Here is a 22,954-nt window from a genome sequence, read left to right as displayed (position 1 = left end):
TGAATGTGAGGCAAATTGTAAAGCGCTTTGGATGGCCATGTGGCCTGTTGAAAGCACTATATAAATGCAGTCCATTTACCATTTACCAAATACCAATGTGATAAGTGCTCTGAACACCATAGCAACTGCATGTCAACCACCCACATCACCCTAGAACCACAGTGGATATTTGTGCACAGGCAATCACAGAAATATAAAAAAGCTAGCTACAGAATAATGATTTACTGACATGAGTTGAAAGTGAAAGGAGAAAAGATGATTCAGAATCTGTTGATACACTGATGTGTTTGTGTTTGTCTCCTCAGCTGCTGGGTTTCATATACGCCTGCTACGTCATCAGTGTCATCACAGAGGAGGAGGACAGCTGTGAGTATCTTCTCTTATCTCCTGTCATGCCTGTCTATCTGGCTGGCAGTAGTTGGTGTGGATGGCTGACATCTGTCTGCTCAGGTCAAAAAGTGTGTGTGTGTGAGAGATAAGAGAAAAAATTGCAAGTCTGTACTAACAACACATTCTTTCCCCTGTTTGTGTTCAAAACAGACATTATCAGTTTTATTGAAGAACTATGTCTGTCTGATAGTAGTCTAACATAAACATTCAGGAGATGGTGGCTCTGTGTCCTTAGCTTTGTTTTGTGAGAATATATCTAAACTGTATGAATTATCCATGCTGAAGAATATGAAATATTGATGTAAAACCCATTTTTGATCCATGTGAAAGGGAGCACACTACTCGCATACATTTTGTGAGAAACACTGTATTACTCAACTCAGTTTGTAAAACTGTATTTTTGTAAGTGTGCCTAAGAGTCTAAGTGGATTTAGATTTACATGTTGGGAACAAATGCCTCTACTTAGAGGCATACCTACATAGTTTCCCAAAGCTTCCAGCTATAAATGAACACTAATAAAACACTAACAACTTTTATTCCTTTTCACACGAATTATGATTACAAGGGCCTTTATTGATTAATAAATACTTATTAGAACTGTATAATGACCTCAAAACACTTTTACCATACTTTACCACATTTGTTCCCCATTTTCAGAACACTGTCAAGACAAAATGTTTTCATCTCAGAAATATTGGCAGTTTGCGTCCTACGTTGTCATTCATGTTGGCTGAAAGTTAATCAACATCTTTGTATTTTCTTCCATTGATAATTGCCATCTTTTGCTGGTCAGTGTTTCAAAAGCTGCCCTAAATAAAGTACAGCTGGTTCGAAATCCAGCCGCTCGAGGATCACATTACTCCCTGTCAGATTTTGTGTCGATTTTAACATTCTCATGCTTCCTTACAAGGATTTGCATGGTTTGGCTTTGCATTATCTCTCTCAGCTTTTAGCCACTTACACAACAGTGCTCCGCTCCTCAGAATTTGGCCTTTTAATTGCTCCCTTTAAAATCTATGGGTGATAGGGCTCTTTCTTCAATTGTTCCAAAACTTTAGAATTTTAGGAATTCACTTCAGTTTAAAACTATTGTTCACAGTGCATATCCACAGCGATTATTTGCACCCTGCAAAATAGGCTTTAACAGCCTAACTAAGTGGGAGAGGACCAGAGGAAGCCTAGGGGATGAGATAAGCCACTGCCATGTTTGTATGGGTCAAACACCTCTGCTGACTCTTAATGTTTTCCCCTCTTCCAAAAAAAGTAGGGAATACCATTCTTTCATTTAGCACCTCTGAACATTCCCTGGTGGACTTAACTTCATGGATAGGAAGGATTAGACTGCAGAGAATTGGTCAGCTTTTATCTTTTATCCTTTACTTTGAATTCTTATTTACTTTTGTTTATCAGTCTCTGAGATCAGGCGCTCTGTCTGTTTGTATTTTATAGTGTGCATGTGCTCAGGTGAATGCTCTGTACAAATTGACCAAAATCAGAGTGATTATAAGTATGCCGAGGAAACTTTTTATTACTTCGAGGTTACTATATAGCCCAGGAGATTTAAATAGTGCTTAATTTTTATAATAATGATTTCAACCAGTTATGATATTATTTTAAGGCTTTAGTTGAGGTTCTTTAAATTGCCATTTTGTAGCTAACCCAGCATTATTTGCTTGCGAAGGCAGAGACTGGAAAGTGTTTGAAAGCATCGCCATTGCTTTTATCCATGAAACTAAATCTGTGAAGTGTGGTTTTGCATGTCTGTAAATGCAAACAAAAAAATATGTAATGTTTAAACAAATCTAACCATTTCATATGGTCTTTCGTGGACCTCTAAGTTACGTTGTTAAAGCACCAGCTTCACCTCAGATACGCTACTCCCCTTGAAATTTGATGTATTTTAGGAGATGGTTGTTGATTGTTGAAGTTGTGGGTAAGTTTGAATTTGTAGGCTAAAGCACTTTTCCCTTTCCTCGTGCTACATTGCCGTTGGACGCACAGAGATGTGTTAGTGTGTGTGTGTGTGTGTGTGTGTGTAAGCAGCCCAGTGGCTGCATTTTCTATCATGCAAAGTTGTGTGGTTCATTTACACGCTCATTTGAAGTGGAGGATTTCATTTCCTTGCCTCTGAAGTTTCCTTCTCTCTCTCACTCTCTCTCTACAGGTGATTTGAATAATAATGTGTCAGGCTTCGTTTTTATCCATGCGTTCTTCTTCTGCCTTGTCCGCCCTTCCTTCTCATCTCGCTGGCACTTTCTTTCTGTTTTAAATGACTTGCATCCATAATTAGTTTGTAGTCGTAGTCCCACTGTTATCGCTTGGTTCATTAAAAGCAGCAGCAGTCACTTCGCTGCGGTGTGAATCTAATCTAATCACAGACCGGCCGCACCAGCAGCTCCAGGGACGTGTGGGCTCTTGGGTACTGATCTAAGCCCGGATTCTCTCTCAGACCTGTCTTTACTGAAAAAGAAATGCAAACCTGGCTTCACATCAGAGCAGGAACGGGAGAGAGAGAGAATGTGTGTGGGACCTCGAGAGTCTGGTTGGTTATCAGTGCTGAGCAGATTCCTGTGCAGACTGAAATAAAGAGCTGCTTTTATGAAAGTGGGTCAAAATAGTGTAGAGCCTAATGTTAGTTTGAGCGCTTCCCAAATGTATATGCTTTACACTATGCAGGGAGTGACAGGTAAAAGCAGAGGAGAGAGACAGGGGTATCAGACACACACACACACACACACACACACACACACACACACACACACACACTTGATCTCTACCTGTGATGCAAGGCCAAGCTGACAGTTTGGACTTCTGTTATACACTATACTATATATAGACGTCTGTTGTTCTTATATAAAGATGATTCAAATGACCTCAGACTAACCCTAACCAAATAAAAGATTTTTCAGTGGACCTTAGTCAGAGTAGATGCCATATTTAATCTGAATGAAAAAGGGCCTTGAGGGATGGACCTATAGGTTGTTCACTAGGTTCTGTGGTGGATCTGTTCATTGGTCAATATTTAAGTTCTATATCTGTTATTGGCTGAAATACTATTTTTATTGTTTTATTGTTTTTTTTTATCTCTTTATGCAAACTAGTTTCATTTTACATTTTTTTTATTTTAGTATGCATTTGAATATAATTTAGCAATTATTGGCCATGACATAAAAAAAAATATATATTAAATGTTCCTGGACAATATGGCTAGAGCGTTCTCTGGGTGACAAGGGGCTCTCAGATCTGCTTACTTTGAGACATGCACTTAACTTAGCAATTTTATTTTTAAGTTTTAAAAAGATACATCACTCTTAACTGGCATTTTCTCTTTTGTACCAGTGAGCCGTAGCGGTTCATAGCTTATTTTAATATCTATTAATACTGTTTCCCTCTTAGTGTGTGTGAAGTTTTCTTCCCAGCATTCCACAGATACTGTAGCAACACTGCTCGTGCTTTCTGAGCTTCACGGATCCTGCAAACCATAAAACACATTATGACACATTATGAACTCAAAGCCTGTCGTTTGTGATAAACAAACCAGCCCTGCTGTATGTTGAATGCGTGTAAACATGAAAGAGAAATTGCTCCTAAGATTGCGGTTTTATGGATTGACTGAAAGGTTTGTTTGTGCTTCCACAGCTAAAGGTTTAATTACAGCAGATCCCAATTCACCTGCTATGCAAGTATACACTAAAATATGTGCTCCAAGTGCCTTTGATAACTGAGCAATCTTATTAGCATCCAGCTAAATTCATTACCTTCATTACTGAATATAAATTTCTTTGGACAAGAACGGCCATTTGTGTACACAATAGAATTGAAGTAACATGAGATCGGAATGAATAAAGTTGAATAAAAGACTATTGTAATTTATGAGCAAGCTATCTCTTTAAAGTCTGTCTAAAGGCAGTTCAGAGTTTTTTTTTTCTAAACACATAAATGTTAGAAATGTATTGCTGAAACACTTTACAAAGACTGTGAACTATGTAGTACTGAATCGTGGATTTAGACCGTTAAATAGTTTTTCACCATTTTTGTGTTCTAGATTTTTACTGCTATATTTAAAGAATACTGTTTTTTTTTCTATATATAAGATTTTGGTATCTTATTATATTTACTTGCCTTTTTTTACATTAAGATTTGGCTGGGAGGTTAATAACACATTTTTCTGAAATGTCACAAGTCAGAACACATTTAATGTTGATTTACATTTTAACTCACAAACTTCATATTGCAATGGGTTGATGCATATTTCAAAACTCCCTGCAGAAATCATACACGATTTGGGCATATTTGCTCCCTATTGTTAACATGCTGTGCTTTGGGGCTCATTCTAATCTCACATACTTATTTATTTTTAAAATATTTGGTATTGGAATTGGGATGCGGGGACAGAACCCCTCTTTTTTTTCTGTATATAAGTTAGGAATGAGAGTGTGTGTGTGTCTGTATTCTCGGTATGGAGTCTATCACACTGGGCTGAATGAGCCCAGACATCTGATAATAAAAATCACTCATTCAGAAACCTGTTATTCATTCCTCTGTCTGACTCTCTCTCACTGTTTCTGTGTGTGTGTGTGTGTGTGTGTGTGTGTGTGTGTGAGAGAGAGAGAGAGAGAGAGAGAGAGAGGGAGAGATCAAATAGACCTTTTTACAGATACAGAGAAAAAAACTTGTTCATGTACTTGAACTTCAGTCAAACTGAGAGGAATTTGTCTATGTGCAATATTATATCAAATCACACGTGTAGACACTGTTCATTGTTAAAAATTATGTCTGATTTGTGTAATATAAATTGTCATGGTCGATATTCCAGTGTTCACATTATTCATAATTCTGTCATGCATTATGTCTGTTAGTGGTTTTTACATCAAGTGACTATCATTTCATGTTTCATTTGTTACCTTCATGGCTCATTTTCCTGGTTCAATTCTTTCATTCTTTAATTTCATCTTTTGTTTGGGTTTCAGTTGATTTTATTGGTGGATTTGAGCCATTCCCACTCTACCATGTCAATGAGAAACCATCTCATCTTCTGTTAAAGCCTGTGCATCAGTAAGTACCTGTGTGTGTGTGTGTGTGTGTGTGTGTGTGTGTGTGTGTGTGTGTGTGTGTGTGTTTTTGTGTGTGCTCTTGTTTTTGTGACATATCAGGACACAACTCTGTATAATGACATGGGTATGACACAGGTATTACAAGGAGAGGGTGACTTATGAGGACATAACCCATGTCCCCATTTTTCAAAACGCTTATAAATCATACAGAATGAGTTTTTTTTTTTTTTTTGAGAAAGTAAAAATGCACAAAGTTTCCTGTGAGGGTTAGGGTTAGGTGTAGGGTTGGTGTAGGGCCATAGAATATACAGTTTCTACATTATAAAAACCATTACGCCTATGGGATGAACCCACTTTTCACAAAAACAAACGTGTGTGTGTGTGTGTGTGTGTGTGTGTGTGTGCGTACGTGTGCATGTGCGCGAGTGTGTGTGCATAGGAAAAAAATATGTAAAAGTTTTAAAAATGTCATCAGTTTGAAAATGGTTTCATAAATGTAAAATATAAGTATTATAGATAATAGTAATTATTGAGAGTTTCTAATAGGTTAAAAATACAGCTGTAATAAAAACGATATGTCGATGGTATGTCCCTATTTAAAAGTAAAAAGCGTGTGTATGTGAATCTGATGAATTACACTCTGTGTGTGCGAGTTCCTCTTACACGTGTCCCTGCTTGCCCTTTATCTGAAGCATTCATTAAAGTTACTTTTCTTTTAATTAGTGTAAGTTCTTAATTAGTCCATTCATTAAGCATTCTGATCTCATCCAGTGAGGGATTAGTCAAACTGTGGGAAGCTCAATCGAACAGCAGTGGAGTTTTATATCAACTAGGATATTTTTTTATTGTTATTGTTAAATGTTACATGTGGTCCGTTTGTGTAAGACCTCTAGCTTAACATGGAAAAAGCGTCCAACTGTTCTTGTTTCTGTCATTAGATAGAGTGTGGATTCATCAACCAATCAATGCAGCAGCTCCAGAGTGATTGGTCACATGACAGTTATGGCTCAGGTGATTGGCTGAAATATCAAACAGTGGGTCACATGCTCCCAGGGGATTAGTCACATGACAGTTATGGCTCAGGTGATTGGCTGAAATATCAAACAGTGGGTCACATGCTCCCAGGGGGGCATTTGAACAGCTACCCCTGATGTTGATGTGAATGCTCAAGGAATTAAAGAACTTCTTGTGATTTCCCCCCAGAGAAGAAAGTTCTGACAGGGTGGCAGGCCTGTTCATCGCTTGCATAAAGGACCTATTAATCCCAGTGTAAATGAATTTTATAACTGAAAGGGTCTTGATCTCCTACTACCTGCTGCTATATACCCTCGATCTTCCACTATGAGATTTCTCTCGGTTTTGATGTGGGGAATATGGATCAGTGGACTGGTTCCTCTGAGACCGGTCCTGGCCTCATTTCAATAAGCCTTAAATTATGCAGACTGTGTAATGAGTGAGTGCGGAGGAAGCCTTTTCAATATGTGCACATGGAGGTGCTAAACACATTATATTTGCCCCAGGGACATTTTTCATGACAGTTTAATCAGACTAGTTGCAAATGAGCAAAGTACTTGTCCTGTCTCTAGACACACAACCACGATCACAGGGAGTTTAATAAATCCCCAGCAGATGTCTCTATGTGTGTGTTTATGAGTAAGTTTGAACCGTTTGTATTAGAGGTTGATTGAAAGTGGATTTCGCCAATACCAATATTTAAGGTGGGAAAACAAGAAAGTAATCATATTAATAGTATTACACATTTAACAAATAATGATTTATACATTTAAAATGTTTTATAAATATTAAATAAAATAAAAAATGTTCGATTCACTACTTTGTAAAGGCTCAGGGTTGGTAAAACAGTTATATTGTGAAATATGTTTACTATTTAAAATACCTGTCTTTTATAAATAAAATGCATTCCTGTGATGAAAAGCTAAATTTTCAGCATCCATTACTACACTAATATCAGTGCTGCAAACAGTTTAAATGTGGAAACTGTGAATACTTATTTATTTATATTTATTATGAAACATTTATATCTTATTCTTTGTGAGCAAGTTCAAACAGCATTTATTTGAAATCTTCTATAAAATTATAATATTTTACTTTGTAATATGTTTATGGTCACCTTTGATCAATTGTATGCATCCTCGCTGAAAAAAAAGTATGTTTTTTTCTTTTAACCATATTGACCCCATATTTATATTAAGAGTGTGTATACATAAATTCAAGCTGGACCAAAAAGTGACACTTAAAATAACACTCATAATAAATAAAATAAAATAAAGTAGTGATAACTACTAACAACATTAATCTTACAATTCTATTAAAAGCAACAGAAAGCAACTATCAATGCCAAAATGATTTGTTAAGCTGAAAAATTGGTTGACTCTAATAACGTTTCTCTTCTTTTTGTGCTTTTTTCAGGCCTTCGTAAATGAAAGAGTGTTGTGAAGAAGAGCCGCTCTGTCCATTCCTCCTCTCTGCTCTTCACCTCATCACCTTTAAAACACTTCCCATCCATCCTAAATCAGCCCTTTCTGGAGCTCTGGAGGATTGTCTCTCTGATTCCCAGGTCTGGACAAAACACAGTTGCTCCATCCAGCTGCCTCATTTAGACCCTCTTATTCAAGTGGCTGTGAAACATATCTAAACACAAAGGTCCAGTATTATGTTTGTGTGGTGTGTGGTCCATGCGTTTGAGTTCATCAAGGGGAGATGTTGATGTTCACCGTGTTCCCGCTCTGTGTTTGTGTTGAGGGACATTGTGCGCCGTTTACGTTCACACAGGATTTGCACAGTAAAACTGAGGAGGGAGCCGAGAGCAGGAAAATAAGACAAAGCAAGCTGACCTCCTGTGGCAGTCCAAAAATAGAAGCAAAGGAAGCATAAAAAATAAATAGAGCTTGTTTTATGTCATCGTGTGATGTATAACTCTCATGATTCAATGTCAAATTCAGTTTTAGTCTGTTTTTTCTTCTAGTTTTAAGTCTAAAGTCTTGATTTATATGCAGTGAATCCCAAATCACTGTATTTAGACACTCAAATCACACTAAACAATGTATAAAAGTGATTACATTAGATCAATTATACATCTGGCTGAAAAAATCACACAAGGCAGAAGTGGTTCGTTTGTTTTCAGATGCTTACTGGTTTGATTTGGATCTAATGTAGTGAAATTTGTGCATTTTAAGTGTGACTTGAGTGTTTTGGGGTCACTGTGCATGCCGTGAGTATTTTTACTGTTCATAATCATCATTTATTTCACAATGTGTTTGTATCGAGCAGAAACCAGTTTGGGCTTCCTCTGCTAGTCAGTCAGAACTGGCAGTGCTGTTTTCATAATTAATATTATAATAGGACTGGCTGATGTTATGAAAGAGAAAACGCTTCTTTCATCTGAATGGCGCTTGTAATCAAATACTAGTTTGTGAGCAAATCGTCAGCATGTCCTTATGTGAATGAGTAACGGTCGAGTGGCGGTCGATGTCTTTCACTGTAGATGCAGAGCTACTGTAACGGTTTACTGGAAACATAAACCCCGAAGCACAAATGACTGACCTGACATGTATCATAGCGTGTATGACAAGAGAGGGACTGTCTATTTCTTTCCAAATTGAGATGTGAAGGCCAAAGGTCAGTAGTCAAATAGTTACTTGTAATCCCAGATGTTTCATATCATGAGACTTGTATGTACTGTATTGGCAGCATTTCGGATGCTAGTGGCCTGATGGTAAAGGAACCGAGCATATTGTCATCTTAAAGGAACAGTTCACCCAACGCTATCTCACGACCAGTTCGTATGTATTTTACGAGGTGGCTTATTCGTACGAATTTGTACGACCTCACTCGTTCGATTTCATACGATTTGTCTAAACCCCAGTGATGGTTAGGTTTAGGGGCAGGGTTAGGTGTAGGTCATTCGTACAAATTCATATGAATTGTGCAACTCGTAAAATACTTACAATTTGGCAACAATCGTATGAATTTTTACGAGTGTGGTCGTACGAATAAGCCACCTTGTGAAAAATTGTACGAATTGCCGTGAGATCGGGTTGGTTCACCCTTGCTCTTGCCTATTTTCCCCTTGGAATGCAAAAGGAGAACTTTTGAAGAATGCGCATGTTGCTCTTTTCCATACAATTAAAAAGGTCGAGCAAAGCATTCGTCAGAAGTCATACAATAGCTTTGAGCTTTTGTTGTATGGAAAGCAGCATAAACATTCTCCAGCATGTCTTCTTTTGTATTCTACATAAGTAAATTAACAGTTTTATAATGATATGATGGTGAGGGAAAATAAAATGTGATAATGATAATTTTCATTTTTAGGCTAAATACTCCTTTAAAAATAGTAAGGGTTCGGGGACGTTTTAGCAAAGTACTGTGAGGTCCTCATATTGGTCATGAATCTATCCTGCCCCCTAGTGTTCAATGTCCTTCTTCTCAACTCCATGGACCAGGAAAACTGCCTTTTCCACCACTCTCTGATTCTTATGTACATTTGTAATTGTAGTATTTAGAATATTCAATATAGGACAGCAATGATAGACTACTGCGTAAATGTCATAAGGAGAAAAAGAATGATATAGATTTCTATCAGACCTCTCCTCTCATCTCATGTCTCTTTTTACTGGTGTTTTTTGTAAGCACTTTTCTGTGTTTGGTCTCTTCTCCATAGTTCTTCATTGACTGCCTGTCCATCAACATGTGTTTGCTGACCAGAGTGTAAATAGATGTTTGTTAATAAAAGTATGCTTTCCATGTATTGATTACACAACTTGTTTGTGTTTGGATTGGTTCTTCTGTCTTTGGCCCAAAAACATGACAAAACAGACACACATCGTACAAGCCTCCTCTGTGGATAGAAGAGGTGAAAAGCAGACATTTATTCTCTGTCCTGTGCCTGTTTTGGTGTTCCCAGTCAAAAACAAGTGGCCTGGATCATATTTGTACTTTGTATTTTTGTGCTTATGCACCTCAGTTTTTGAGTAAAAAAAAAAAAAATCGGGGGATATTTTTGGCAATTTTCAGTACAAAAATTATACAAATACAAAAATGATCCAGCTTTGTTATACCCTGTGCAAGTAAAGTCAGGTTGTAGTCCAATGCGAAAACATCATTTTCAAAAAAGCTACTTTTTTCTGCAGGTCAAAACAACTGAAGCTCAGTGTAAGGGTTAATATGTAACAAAAGCAGAGCTTTTATTCATTAAAATAGAAGTGCATTGTGTTAATACAGCTATAATAAAATATGATTATACAATATGATCTCTTATAAACTGCCGTCTGAAAATGTATTATATATGTTTTTAAGATTTAAAATTCACAAAAAGCTTTGGCATGACACAAAACCAACTTTAGTTTGGTCCAGAATTTACAAGTTTGAAAAACATTTTAAAGAACAGTATACACTAATTTTGTACAGATGAAAGTGCTGCTGTCATAAATTAAAAAAAAAAAAAAAAATTATATTAAAATTATATAGCTTTACAAATGTGTGTGTGTGTGTGTGTGTATGTATATATATATATATATATATATATATATATATATATATATATATATATATATATATATATATATATCAAATTAGACTTTGGATGTGAAGTGGGCTTTTTGACCCCTGCAGCTTTAATGTATAGCCAAATATCAAGCAATATGTGTTTGTGCTGATTTGAAAGCTGTTTATAACTTTTGTAGAGTATTTTAGCACTATATATCCCAAATGCAGTATAGTTCTTGCTAATGACACAGTTGTGCAACAGTATGTTGCTGTGTATGTGCTTCAGGACATGAATGCTCGCACACTCCTCCAGATGACTGCACGGCATTATGGGGCAGTGGGGCAGACTGGATGTGCAGTCGGTGCAGACGACCAGGCGGCCACCGGGGATGAAAACCATGGAGACTAGTACAAGTTCTCTCTTCCTGAAGCTGTTCCTCTGGACTCAGATCTGATCGCACTGAAAAACACACAAATACACATACGTTAGGACGTTCCAGATCAGTCTGGGTCACCTAAAATGACTGATAGGCCTAGTGTGTGATCATGTTTCATCAGAGAGGCTACTAGATGGAGAGAAGATTAAGATATACCCATGCGCGCACACACACACACACACACACACACACGTTATAAGTGCAATGACAGCATGATATTATTTACCTTTCTCTCTGTGTGAGACCTGCTTTCTCTGTATCTTCACTGAGGGAACAAACTATCCAAATGTCATCACATTTTTTATTTTGAATAACAACACATGACTATCAAAATATAGGTGAGATTAAAGAACTAGTCAACACAAAAATTAAAAGTCTGCCATTATTTACTAACCATTTTTAGATCTACAAACGAGGCCCAGAAGGATGGAAAAGAATGCAAGGTCTTTAGTGTATTTTAACTTTATTTTATTTTGATGTTGTTGATGGCTACTCAAAAACATGTCGCTCATGTGCAAGAAATATCGGTGAGGTGCGGAGCAACAAAACTGTCAATACATTCATCTAGTGCTTGTTTATATGGAATATGGAAAATTAGTGCAGTGGAATGCAACAAAATGTTGATGCAAATCTTGGACTGTTATTTATTCTGTGCAACACACACACCAAAAAAATAAATAGAATGAAAAAATAAAACTGCCACTGTTCACTGCAATTATAAGTGCATACAGTATACCAACACCAGGGAGAGTAAATAGTGACTGAATTTAACCTGTTTACTGTCACGTCTACGTTTACTTCACTATATCAATTAAATCCTAATCTAATCATGACAAAGTATATATCGTTGGAAAGGTCTAAGACTCCTAAATATATATTTTACTAATCTTTTTTTGTCAAAGATTATGTAGGAAAAGTAATAGATTAATTTATGGCAAGAGTGCATCTCAAAAACCTACATCATAAAAGGAGTTCTGACCTTTGTCAAAAAAAAAGTATTCTTCGTTGCCTTTTTCTCTATCACACTTTAGAAATCATCAGAAATTATATATCACGTGAAAACTTAAAATCTCAAAATTCATCCTTTGAAACCCATTTTAAAATAAGACATTGCATTACCATGAAAATGGTACATCAAAATCATGTTAAAAAATGTTTTCAGTCATGAATTATAAAAATTTAGGTTTGGATCATGCACTTTTTAAATCTATGTGAGTGACAGTTCAATTTTAGAGTGAACTATTCCTTTATATATCTTAAAACTGTATCACAAAAGACTGAAAGTTATAGAGTAACACTGATCTTCGTCCTTGTTAGTTGTTGAGGACAGACAACAAGTCTTATTGTATAGTCCAGCTATTTTTAGCTGTACAAAATGTTTTGCTGCTTGATATTGCAAATTGTTGTGTCTTACCATATTATTTTAATGTGTTATCTTGATTATGAACACACTGGTTTGTAATTGAAACATTTTTACTGTTTACATTACATTTGAATGTATTGTGTATGAATCTGCATCTGCAACATTATTAAAGCAACTACTGTAATTATTATTCTAGGAGCAGTTAGGAGGACACCAACTGCAGCAATACAGTTGGAGTCCTCAATGCCTCTATATTTAAGGGTACCTGCACATGTGGGAACTCAAGGTAATGAAGAGGTAGATAAAGTGCCTATATATATATATATATATATATATATATATATATATATATATATATATATATATTCAATGCATGCAATATTGTATGGCAGATATACTGGGACTCTATCACTATCACTAAGTACAAAGGAGTATAAAGAGAAGAAAAATCATTCATAACATAAGTAGCAGGGAATAAGTCATTTTAACACATATACGAACAGGACATTCAAATCTTAACCAAACACTATACATTATAGTGTCCAAATGCAGGGAAACAAATAACTGTAATCATGAGATCTCTTAAGAACTGTGGGATTATGAACAGAATGTAATATTTAGGCGAGAAACGGTACAGCGTCTTCACACTCCATCACAGTAGGTGGCGGTATGAAACCAAAAGAAGAAGAAGAAGAACCCTTCACCGGATATCCGTCATCTGTTGACGCAAAACATTATGGTGGCTCAGTGAAACGCGCAGGCTTCGCAAGTGACTTGATTTTGATCTTTAAAGGTGAGTAAATGCAGGAAATTTCTACTCTTTCAATCACAGTCCAGTTGAGTATGTTCATTATAACTCTGTTTTACTCGTTATAGTCATTTCCTGGTTTCCTGTTTTTTAAATTTTCTCTTTTCTAAATGTCTTGTTTATTGGAGACCGCAGGCCATCGCTGTGCTTCAGTGTGGAGTTAAACGAGATTAAAACTCCAGGCCAAACTCTATGACTATAACATTACATCTGTGGCTCATTGCTGTAGAACATTGCGTTAGCAGCGAAAGGTTGTGGGTTCGATTCCCAAGGAGCACATGTTAGCCTGAATACACTGTAAGTCGCTTTGGATAAAAGCGTCTGCTAAAAGCATGAATAAATACATATAATAATCTGTTAAATCCCGATAAATAAATGTTGCACCTTTTTTTGGTTAACAAAAAGATCTCTGAAATGTAAGTGCGTGTGATACAAGCCAGTCAATCTCATTGTTACACACACAGTCTTGGAGTAAACCTCCGTCTCTGATGGCGGGAGACTCGTCTGAAAAGAAGGAGCCGGACGCCGCGGGGAAGGAGCGCGAGTCCCGGAAGCGCAGTCGGTCTCGCTCCAGGGATCGTGATCGGAAGGGATCTCCGGGCAGGGAACGCAAACGGAACCGGTCCCGTGAACGCAAGCGCTCCCGCAGCCGGTCCAAATCTCCTGAGCGGTGTGTAGACTTCTTCTCATCTCAGTGATGATGCATTCGTGCTCTAACGCTTGAACAATTTCTCTCTGTGTTCAGAGATCGTCGTCAAAAAGACAAAGAAAGAGACACCAGAGACAGGAACCGCAAAGAAAGAGAAAGAGACCGGGACAGACGGGACAAAGACCGCTCCAAGAGATCAAGGTTTGAATCCCGCTCGCCCCAAAAGTCTGTTTAGCACTGAACGAGATGATCTGAAGCCAGTGCTTTATGTGACTTACGTTTATCATAGCATTGCACTTTTATAAAACATGATTTGTGGTGTACTGACAGTCGTTGTAGCAAATCCTAAAGAAAAGTTGTTGTTTAAATTTCACACCTAATGTAATTAAACATTATGACATTGGTAATATAAAAAAAAAAACTCCACGCAAAATATGATGCTGAAAAATGTCAAACTTATTGTGGTGGAGCTGGTGAAAATAGCAGGAGTCTGTAAAATCTGAACAAGGCGAAAGAGGAAAAAATCCTTATTGTTGAGAATATTGTTTATATTGAATTGCCTGATATTGTCTGTGTTTATATAATGGGATATTTTAAATACTTAAATAAAAACTAATATAAATATAAGTCTGCATGAACTGGAAGTTGCAATAATTTTTACTTCCCTATTGTGAGACACATACGAGTGAAATGACTTCTCAAATGAGAATAAAATGGGTATTAGTATTCTTAATGTTGATTTCATGGTGAATTTAAAAGTGTTTGCTTTTTCCTCTCAGGAGCACTTCCCCTAAATCCAGGGATTTGAAAATAAAGAGGGAGAAGGATTTGAAGAAAGAGGAAGAAGAGAAAGATGAGAAGAAAGAGAAGGTGCTATATTTGGTCCTTTCAAGTTTGGATGTTGCGTATGCTGTACTTTTCTGACACCGTTTCTGCACTGAATCAGGTGCAGCCTCTCTCTCTTGAGGAGCTGCTTGCTAAGAAGAAAGCAGAAGAAGAGGCAGAATCTAAGGTGAAGGGTATTATATGTATTTATGCAAGTGCACTCTGTTGTTGTTGTTGTTTTTTTCTAAACTTCTGTTCCTGTTGTAGCCCAAGTTCTTGTCTAAAGCGGAGCGAGAAGCTGAGGCCATCAGACGGAGGGAGCAGCAGACAGAGGATCGCCGCAAACAGCTGGACGAGGAGAGGAAGAAACGAAGAATATTTCAGGACATCGGCAGGAAGATGCTTGGTGAGAGACTGGACAACAGTAGCGTCTGTAGAAACATTACCATACTTTCAGAACGGTTTCATTTTTGTTTTGTTTCATTCAGTCTGTGTCTGTTAACTGTGATGCCATCTATAAACTAGTGGACTACCGAACGTCGACTCAATCAACTTTTAGCAGATGCACGCAATTTTCAGCTCTTCTGCTCATCTTACCTAATCTAACTTGCAGAGGATCCTCAGGAGAGAGAACGGCGGGAAAGAAGGGAGCGGATGGAAAGAGAGAACAATGGGAATGAAGAAGATGATGGGCGACAGAAGATAAGAGAAGAAAAAGACAAAGGAAAAGAGCTGCAGGCCATAAAGGTGAAGAGTCCTACATGTCTTCACGCACTCATCTGGAGAAAAGACTAACCACTTTAGATTAGCTAGATTTGGCTGAGTAATCATTAAAATAAAGAATTAGTATTAAACACTTTAGTAATTGCTGAAAATACACAGTACAGGGAAAACAGAAATACTAGATTACACAGAATATATATATATATATATATATATATATCAGAGTTTCCGCTAGAAAAAAATGGTGCCGGTCAAAGTGACCGGCAGAGGTTTCCTTTTCCGGACATTTTGATGATATGCCGGTCAAGTATCGCCTCTTAATTAGTCAAGGTGAGGAAAACTGGAGGCAGGCTATGTAACGTAAAAAATGACATAATCAGGCCGCCGAATGCAACATGTTTTTTAGCCTAACTTCCAAATAGACGGAAAAAAAAAAACATTTTCTATATGGTTCATTTCTTCATTCGGATTTATTTGCGATCCATTCCATTCTAAACAAACAAAGCATATGTTTCGTCCTGGTTTCATTATAGATTAAGATAATAATTCATAAATGCACGAATAATTATCAGTGAACTTGATAAAAGTTGCAGATATGTTTTACATGCATGCACAAACAAATGCCTTTCAACTTATTTGTGCAAAATTCAGAATGAAATGAATGTTATAATGTTATTTTTTAATTTATGTTGATTATGAAAAGTGAACCGCACGAGTAAGATAAGATGCGCAATATCGAGAGACATGGAGCGGGTCAGACATGATTTTGACCACTTAATTAAGTTTTGTTTAGTAGAAATACTTTTTTGAAGTGAATTTCGTTTTGTATAAATTGTATATTAATTTTAATAATTTTTTTTATCAACCAATTGCCTGGATTTAATACATAAGAAGCAAATATAGCAGATGACAGGCCTAATCATGCTGGCGCCCTCGCGGCCACTTGCATTGCTAGTGAACTGGAGTGCATCTCATCCTAATTTAACGTAACTCAGCGTAGGCCTCACAGACATGAAATATATCTTAAGAAAGCTTGAAATGTCTTTTTAACATTTTAAAACGATTTTTTTTTTTTTACCCATGCTAATTACACATTAAATTCAGGTAGGCTACTGAGTCGCTGTCCTGCAGTGCCCAGAAAAGCGCTGAAACGGAGATGAAAGGGGAACCCGTTTTTATTTATTTATTTATTTTTTTGGCTTATTTTAACTGGCCCATCCAGTTTTCTGGAGGCCCACCTACAATCAAAATCCTGGCGCCGCTAGTGCTTCGCAGCGGTCTGGTATCAAGAAATAGCAGACCGCATTCCTCATTGGAATTCAACCAAGCCATGTAATAATGTTTAATAACTTTCAAACGAGCCTGTTCCTTCATAACATAGCCAAAGTTCGGTGTATTTTTGCTTTATACATTTTAGGCTTATTCTCAAATTCAGATTGTGTTAGGGGGGCGGGATTATTAGGCAATTTTATTCGGACAATTTGACCGGAGAGATTTAATTTTGTCGGACATTTTTTTTTTCGGTCAATGTCCGGCAATTACCGGACAACGGAAACCCTGACATATATATATGTGTGTTTGTATATGTATATGTATTTTTATATGTTTTATATACTTATAAGTATAAAGTCTTTATCTAATCTTGATTGAATAGTAATCAGTCTTGGACTATTATTCATTTATTGCAAAAAAAACAGGATAAAATTTTAAAATACTAGATGCACATAATTTTAACAACTTAGTTATATTTAATATAGGATTATTTTGAAATAATTTTTAATCAAATTGCTTATAAATTGAACAAATAATCAAAAAGAAACTGCAAATAACTCTTTGAATTAATTTTTGTTTTTAATTTTTAAGTAGAAAGGTTGAGAGAGTATTTTCTTGTAAAATGTAGTCTTTCTTAAAATCCGTTTTTACAGTGTAAGTTAACGGATGCAGAGTCACATTGTTTGGCAATTAGCAAAATGTGTCAGGTACAAAAACCATTAAGACCTGAAGAAGTTAAAGTAAACCGTTTCTAAATATCCCTTTGGGAATAAGCAAAGCAAATCTGCTGCAGAAAAATCTATTAAATTAATTTGCAAATGCAGTGCTATGCATTGAAGTGCATTAGGTGGTAATGTGCTTTTTGACGAATGGTGAACCATTACTTATTTTCTCTTTAGGAGCGTTATCTTGGCGGGATGAAGAAACGGCGGCGTACACGCCATCTGAATGACAGGAAGTTTGTCTTTGAGTGGGATGCGTCTGAAGACACATCAACCGACTACAATCCAATGTGAGCATCTCATGAGACACCACAAATAACTGCACTGCTTTGATGTTTGCACATGACAGATAGATAGTACATTTTACTGCATTGCATTTGTTCTTGACTGCCTTAGGTCACTCTTTTGTACTGTAAGTGTTTAGCCAGTTGGATATAATCTATTTATATGATACAGGAGCTAAAGCATTACTTCACAGCACAAGAACACACGTCTGATTCTTTTATATGTTTAGCTATAAAGAAAAGCATCAGGTCCAGCTGTACGGCCGAGGCTTCATCGCCGGCATCGACCTCAAGCAGCAGAAGAGAGATCAGTCCCAATTCTACGGAGAGCTGATGGAAAAGAGACGGACCCTTGAAGAGAAGGAGCAAGAGGAGTAAGTCCCACGCACTGCTTTTCATATCGAGAGATTGCAAGATCACTACCATTCAAATGTTTTGGGTCAGTAAGATTTTTATTTCTTTTTTTGTAAAGAATCTGTTCAGCAAGGACGCATGAAATTGCTTGCGAGTGGTGGTAGAGTAATTTATAATCTTACAATAGATTTCCATTTCAAATAATTTATCTATTGATCAAAGAATCCTTAAAAACAGATCAGTTCCACACTGTTTCTACACTGATAACAGTTGATTGATGAATCTGATTGTTTTAAACAGCAGACTTATTGCTGTGTCATGCTGTCATATTATTACTCCATAAAATGTCGTCGTCTGTGGATGAGAATCCCAAACAAGGACTGGTGGGCGGTTGTCCTGCTGAGTGAAAAGAGTTGTGTTATAATGACAGGACACTCATTTATACAACACTTAATTCAACAGGAAGAACAGCTCTTTCTGTGAGTCATACGTCATTAAGCTATTTCTGCGTCAGTGCACAAGCCCAGTCCTTTCAGTTTCCGATCAAGTGTTTACATGCACAGATTGAGCTCAATCGGATCGGTTAAAGTGTTCACATGAAGGCTTTTCAGTCCGATTGAGCCATCAATTACTAACATTTACTAATGGAATATTTAATTGCATGTAAACGTAGTCACTGAAGAATCTTACTTTTAGTAAACGTTTGGTAGTGTATTTGACCAGTATGAGGTTTTCATTGGAGGTAGTGCTGTTCACCGGAAAGGTAGAGTTGATTTTTATTCAATTTAGAAGTAAAACTGCCTAAAAATCAAGAACAAATTGATGAATTACGAGGGTTATAACGGACTCAAGGGAGAACTATTGCATCTGGTAAATGGAAATAAAAGCCATTGCATATGGAAAATGGAAATGAGCCAGATTTTCACTGTTTTAATGGATATGTTTTTACTTTTTTTGCATTTCACAGAGTGAGGCTGAAGAAGGTCCGAAAGAAGGAGGCCAAGCAGCGCTGGGACGACCGGCACTGGTCTCAGAAGAAGAAGGAAGAGATGATAGACAGAGACTGGAGAATCTTTAGAGAGGACTACAGCATCACGACCAAAGGAGGAAAGATCCCCAACCCCATCCGCAACTGGAAGGAGTACTCCCTGCCGCCACACATTCTGGAGGTCATCGAAAAGTGTGGATATAAGGTCAGTTTGTGTTTTTCTTGACATGGTTCGGTTTAATTTGTTCTGCAAGTGTTTAAAAGTGCTTGTTGCATATGGCATTCATGTAAAGGTTTTGAATGCATTTTCATCAGGATCCCACACCTATCCAGAGGCAGGCCATTCCTATTGGCCTACAGAACCGTGACATCATTGGTGTGGCCGAGACTGGCAGTGGTAAAACTGCCGCTTTCCTCATTCCTTTATTGGTCTGGATCACCACTCTGCCTAAGATCGACAGGTGAGAGCTCACTTTTCTCTGTCCCGCTCTTATATGCCAACCCTTGTGTGGAATCAGATCTAATGTGGGAGACTCTGTATGTGTTTGTGACTGTAGGATCGAGGACTCAGATCAGGGACCATATGCTGTCATTCTTGCCCCCACTCGTGAGCTGGCACAGCAGATAGAGGAGGAGACAATTAAATTCGGCAAACCGCTGGGGATCCGGACCGTGGCTGTGATTGGTGGAATATCCAGAGAGGATCAAGGCTTCAAACTCAGGATGGGTTGTGAGGTGAGTGTGAAATCCCTTCCATATTGTTTCTAAATTGTTATTAGGGGCCAAGCACTTATTGTATCCGTTAGGATTCTTCTTCTTCCTTTTTCTTCCGCCGCAATATCTATGGCAGCCCATAGAACCGCTTGTGGGAAAGTTTTGAAATTTGGCACACTGATAGAGGACAGTAAGAAAAGTCACCAAAGCAAATTTAGAGTCTCTAACTCCAACTCTCTAGCGCCACCACTAGTCCAAATTTACATTTCTATGAACCCTAAGGCACAGAAGGAAAAAAAAAATAATTGAATCAGTTGAATGAACCTGTAAAATTTAAAAATCGCAAGGTTTAGTTTTTCCGCTATGTTTTATTGTTCGAAAAACATACTTTTTCGAATTCGTCCTAGACGGTTCGTCTGATTCTCACCTAAATTGGTTCAGATCGTCTTCAGAACATGCTGGCAAAAAGTTCAATTCAAGTTGGTTCGTCCCACTGTCTTGAATAACGCACAAAGCAATTGTACGAAAAGCACGTAAAAATAGATATGAGGCTATATCTCCACAACGGTTTTGTGTATTGAGACCAAACTTGATGCGTGTTATATATATGAGACTTCCTGCAGTGTTTCGGCACAGTGCCCCCTAGTGGTCAGTAGATATGTAAAATGCATATTTTTGCTTATAACTTCTGAATGGTTTGGCAAAAAACACAAAACAGGTCTCTGTAGATTCGGTGCATCATGCCGAATCAAACCATACCAAATGTTTCCATGTTAGCCATTTTGAGTGTAGGACATTTTGAATTTTGTAAAAAAAAAAAAACATTTAATATTTTAAGAACGCTTAGACTTTTACAAAAATCTGTATGCATCTTCGGCACCATGCCCAGGTTGCACTCAGAAGGTTTCTCTGCAATGCTTTGACATATTTGCACCCAACTTTGTATGTGCCATTGTCAATTCACACTGACCACGCCACATAAATTTGGTAACAGTGCCACCTATTGGTCAAGAGTAATAAACCATTGATTTATTATTATGGAATTTACAAAAATGCTTTTGATTGCATTGGCAAACCATAAAAAAGGTACTTGAAATAAATCTAAAAAGGGTTTTATTTTAGCTAGTTGCCAAAGCAACATTTGTCATTTTCATTTAGTTTAACTTAATGTACTATCTTTATTCGTGATGGATAACCTCATTATAGTTGTAGATCTGATGTGTTTTGCCTCTCATCTCAGATTGTCATAGCCACACCCGGTCGTTTGATCGACGTGTTGGAAAACCGCTACCTCGTCCTGAGCAGATGCACGTATGTGGTACTGGACGAAGCCGACAGAATGATTGACATGGGCTTTGAACCCGACGTCCAGAAGATTCTGGAGCACATTCCTGTGACCAATCTGAAGCCAGACACAGACGATGCTGAGGACCCCGAAAAAATGATGCAGAACTTTGAGTCAGGCAAACACAAATACAGACAGGTAACGGATATCATGAGTTATTACGGTTCAAACTCTGATTGTGAATTCTGAAATGAAGTCACAGATTCTTTAATATTTCCTTTCAGACGGTCATGTTTACGGCCACTATGCCTGCTGCAGTGGAGCGCTTGGCCAGAAGCTACCTCCGCCGGCCTGCGGTGGTGTACATCGGCTCTGCAGGCAAACCTCACGAGAGGGTGGAGCAGAAGGTCATCCTCATGTCCGAGGGTGAAAAGAGGTCAGAGTCTGTTAAAAGTGTAACTCTTCATATTCAGGTGGGAGTTGTCAGAAATGTGCTTACACTTTCACAAATGTTCTTGTGTGGCAAACAGGAAGAAGCTGATGAATGTTTTGGCAAGTGGCTTCGAGCCGCCCATCATCATCTTCGTTAACCAGAAGAAGGGTTGTGACGTGCTGGCTAAGTCTTTGGAGAAGATTGGAGTGAGTACACTGTTAATTAATATCTGTGATGCTTACTAGAACTAACTTTAAGTCAGTAACTCTCAATCTTTTTCCCCCCACTGTCCTGCAGTACAACGCTTGTACACTTCACGGTGGTAAAGGTCAGGAACAGAGAGAGTTCGCTCTGTCCAATCTAAAGGCAGGAGCTAAGGACATCCTGGTGGCCACAGATGTGGCAGGCAGAGGTATCGACATCCATGACGTCTCCATGGTCCTCAACTACGACATGGCCAAGAACATTGAGGGTGAGTCCAACATCATCTTCGTCATTTTCACCACTCATGTTTATATCAGGGGACTTCCTGTTTCCCATTCCTACTTTGAGGATTAATCTTAAACCGTTTCTTTCCTCAAGACTATATCCATCGTATTGGCCGAACGGGTCGTGCTGGAAAGAGTGGTATGGCGATGACCTTCCTGACCAAAGAAGACGCCGCTGTTTTCTACGACCTGAAACAGGCCATCTTAGAGAGTCCCGTGTCCACCTGCCCCCCCGAGCTGGCCAATCACCCAGACGCCCAGCACAAGCCCGGCACCATCCTCACCAAGAAGAGGAGAGAGGAGACCATCTTTGCCTGAGCCCAACCATTTACCCGTTTGTTTTCTGTTGTACATCCTGTGAGTGTGCCGTTTCTTATCACCAGATTCTTTGCAACCAAGTTTATAAAAGACCACCTGTAAACCAGGGATTGGGTTTCTGTCTGAAAAACCAATGCCACGTGTAGAAAGCTGTAGCAGAGGGAAGTCATCATCTCTTGAAATTCAAAGATGGACAGTAAATGTAGAACAGCACACGTTACGTGTTATAATTTGTTTGATTTTTAAATTGAGTAAAAAGACCAACATCTGTAGATACTCTATTTTAGTCAAGAGGAGTAAAACTGTATGCACTCTATGGATAAATAAAGTCCTTTAAACTA

General features: G+C 37.8%; 2 protein-coding genes across 4 annotated transcripts in view; both read left to right on the top strand.

Moving 5' to 3' along the window:
* Nucleotides 1-10,225, top strand: part of LOC127944570 (sodium/potassium-transporting ATPase subunit beta-1-interacting protein 3-like) — a 70,005-nt gene extending 59,780 nt beyond the window's left edge. The window contains exons 5-8 of one of the 3 annotated variants that reach the window (XR_008150383.1): nucleotides 306-366; nucleotides 5,362-5,446; nucleotides 7,876-8,407; nucleotides 8,439-10,225. Coding sequence is in view for 2 of the 3 variants with exons in the window: in XM_052540604.1 (XP_052396564.1) it covers nucleotides 306-366; nucleotides 5,362-5,446; nucleotides 7,876-7,885 (156 nt within the window). In the remaining variant the exon portion in view is untranslated. Of the gene's footprint in view, nucleotides 1-305; nucleotides 367-5,361; nucleotides 5,447-7,875 lie in introns of all 3 variants that reach the window. The other 2 variants (XM_052540604.1, XM_052540605.1) reach the window with 2 other exon arrangements.
* Nucleotides 10,226-13,396: 3,171 nt separating this feature from the next.
* LOC127944561 (probable ATP-dependent RNA helicase DDX23) lies at nucleotides 13,397-22,954 on the top strand. Its single transcript, XM_052540582.1, has 17 exons — nucleotides 13,397-13,543; nucleotides 14,023-14,228; nucleotides 14,304-14,408; nucleotides 14,987-15,077; nucleotides 15,154-15,219; nucleotides 15,300-15,438; nucleotides 15,646-15,779; nucleotides 17,927-18,039; nucleotides 18,264-18,407; nucleotides 19,355-19,580; nucleotides 19,691-19,836; nucleotides 19,933-20,110; nucleotides 21,330-21,572; nucleotides 21,659-21,810; nucleotides 21,905-22,013; nucleotides 22,105-22,279; nucleotides 22,390-22,954. Exons 2-17 carry the CDS (start codon nucleotides 14,047-14,049, stop codon nucleotides 22,611-22,613), a joined length of 2,427 nt encoding a protein of 808 aa, XP_052396542.1. The 5' UTR covers nucleotides 13,397-13,543; nucleotides 14,023-14,046; the 3' UTR covers nucleotides 22,614-22,954.

Source organism: Carassius gibelio, chromosome A23 (assembly GCF_023724105.1).
Source record: "Carassius gibelio isolate Cgi1373 ecotype wild population from Czech Republic chromosome A23, carGib1.2-hapl.c, whole genome shotgun sequence".
In the NCBI taxonomy this organism is placed as follows: domain Eukaryota; kingdom Metazoa; phylum Chordata; class Actinopteri; order Cypriniformes; family Cyprinidae; genus Carassius; species Carassius gibelio.
The sequence above is the reverse complement of the archived record's forward strand: the minus strand, read 5'-3'. Positions and strand labels throughout refer to the sequence as shown.

Bases quoted from the DNA above. Each gene is read 5' to 3' on its own strand.
- LOC127944561 (XM_052540582.1), top strand. From the start codon at position 14,047: ATGGCGGGAGACTCGTCTGAAAAGAAGGAGCCGGACGCCGCGGGGAAG. The intron at 14,229-14,303 runs GTGTGTAGACTT...CTCTGTGTTCAG, and splicing joins CGGTCCAAATCTCCTGAGCG to AGATCGTCGTCAAAAAGACA. The intron at 18,408-19,354 runs GTAAGTCCCACG...TGCATTTCACAG, and splicing joins GAAGAGAAGGAGCAAGAGGA to AGTGAGGCTGAAGAAGGTCC.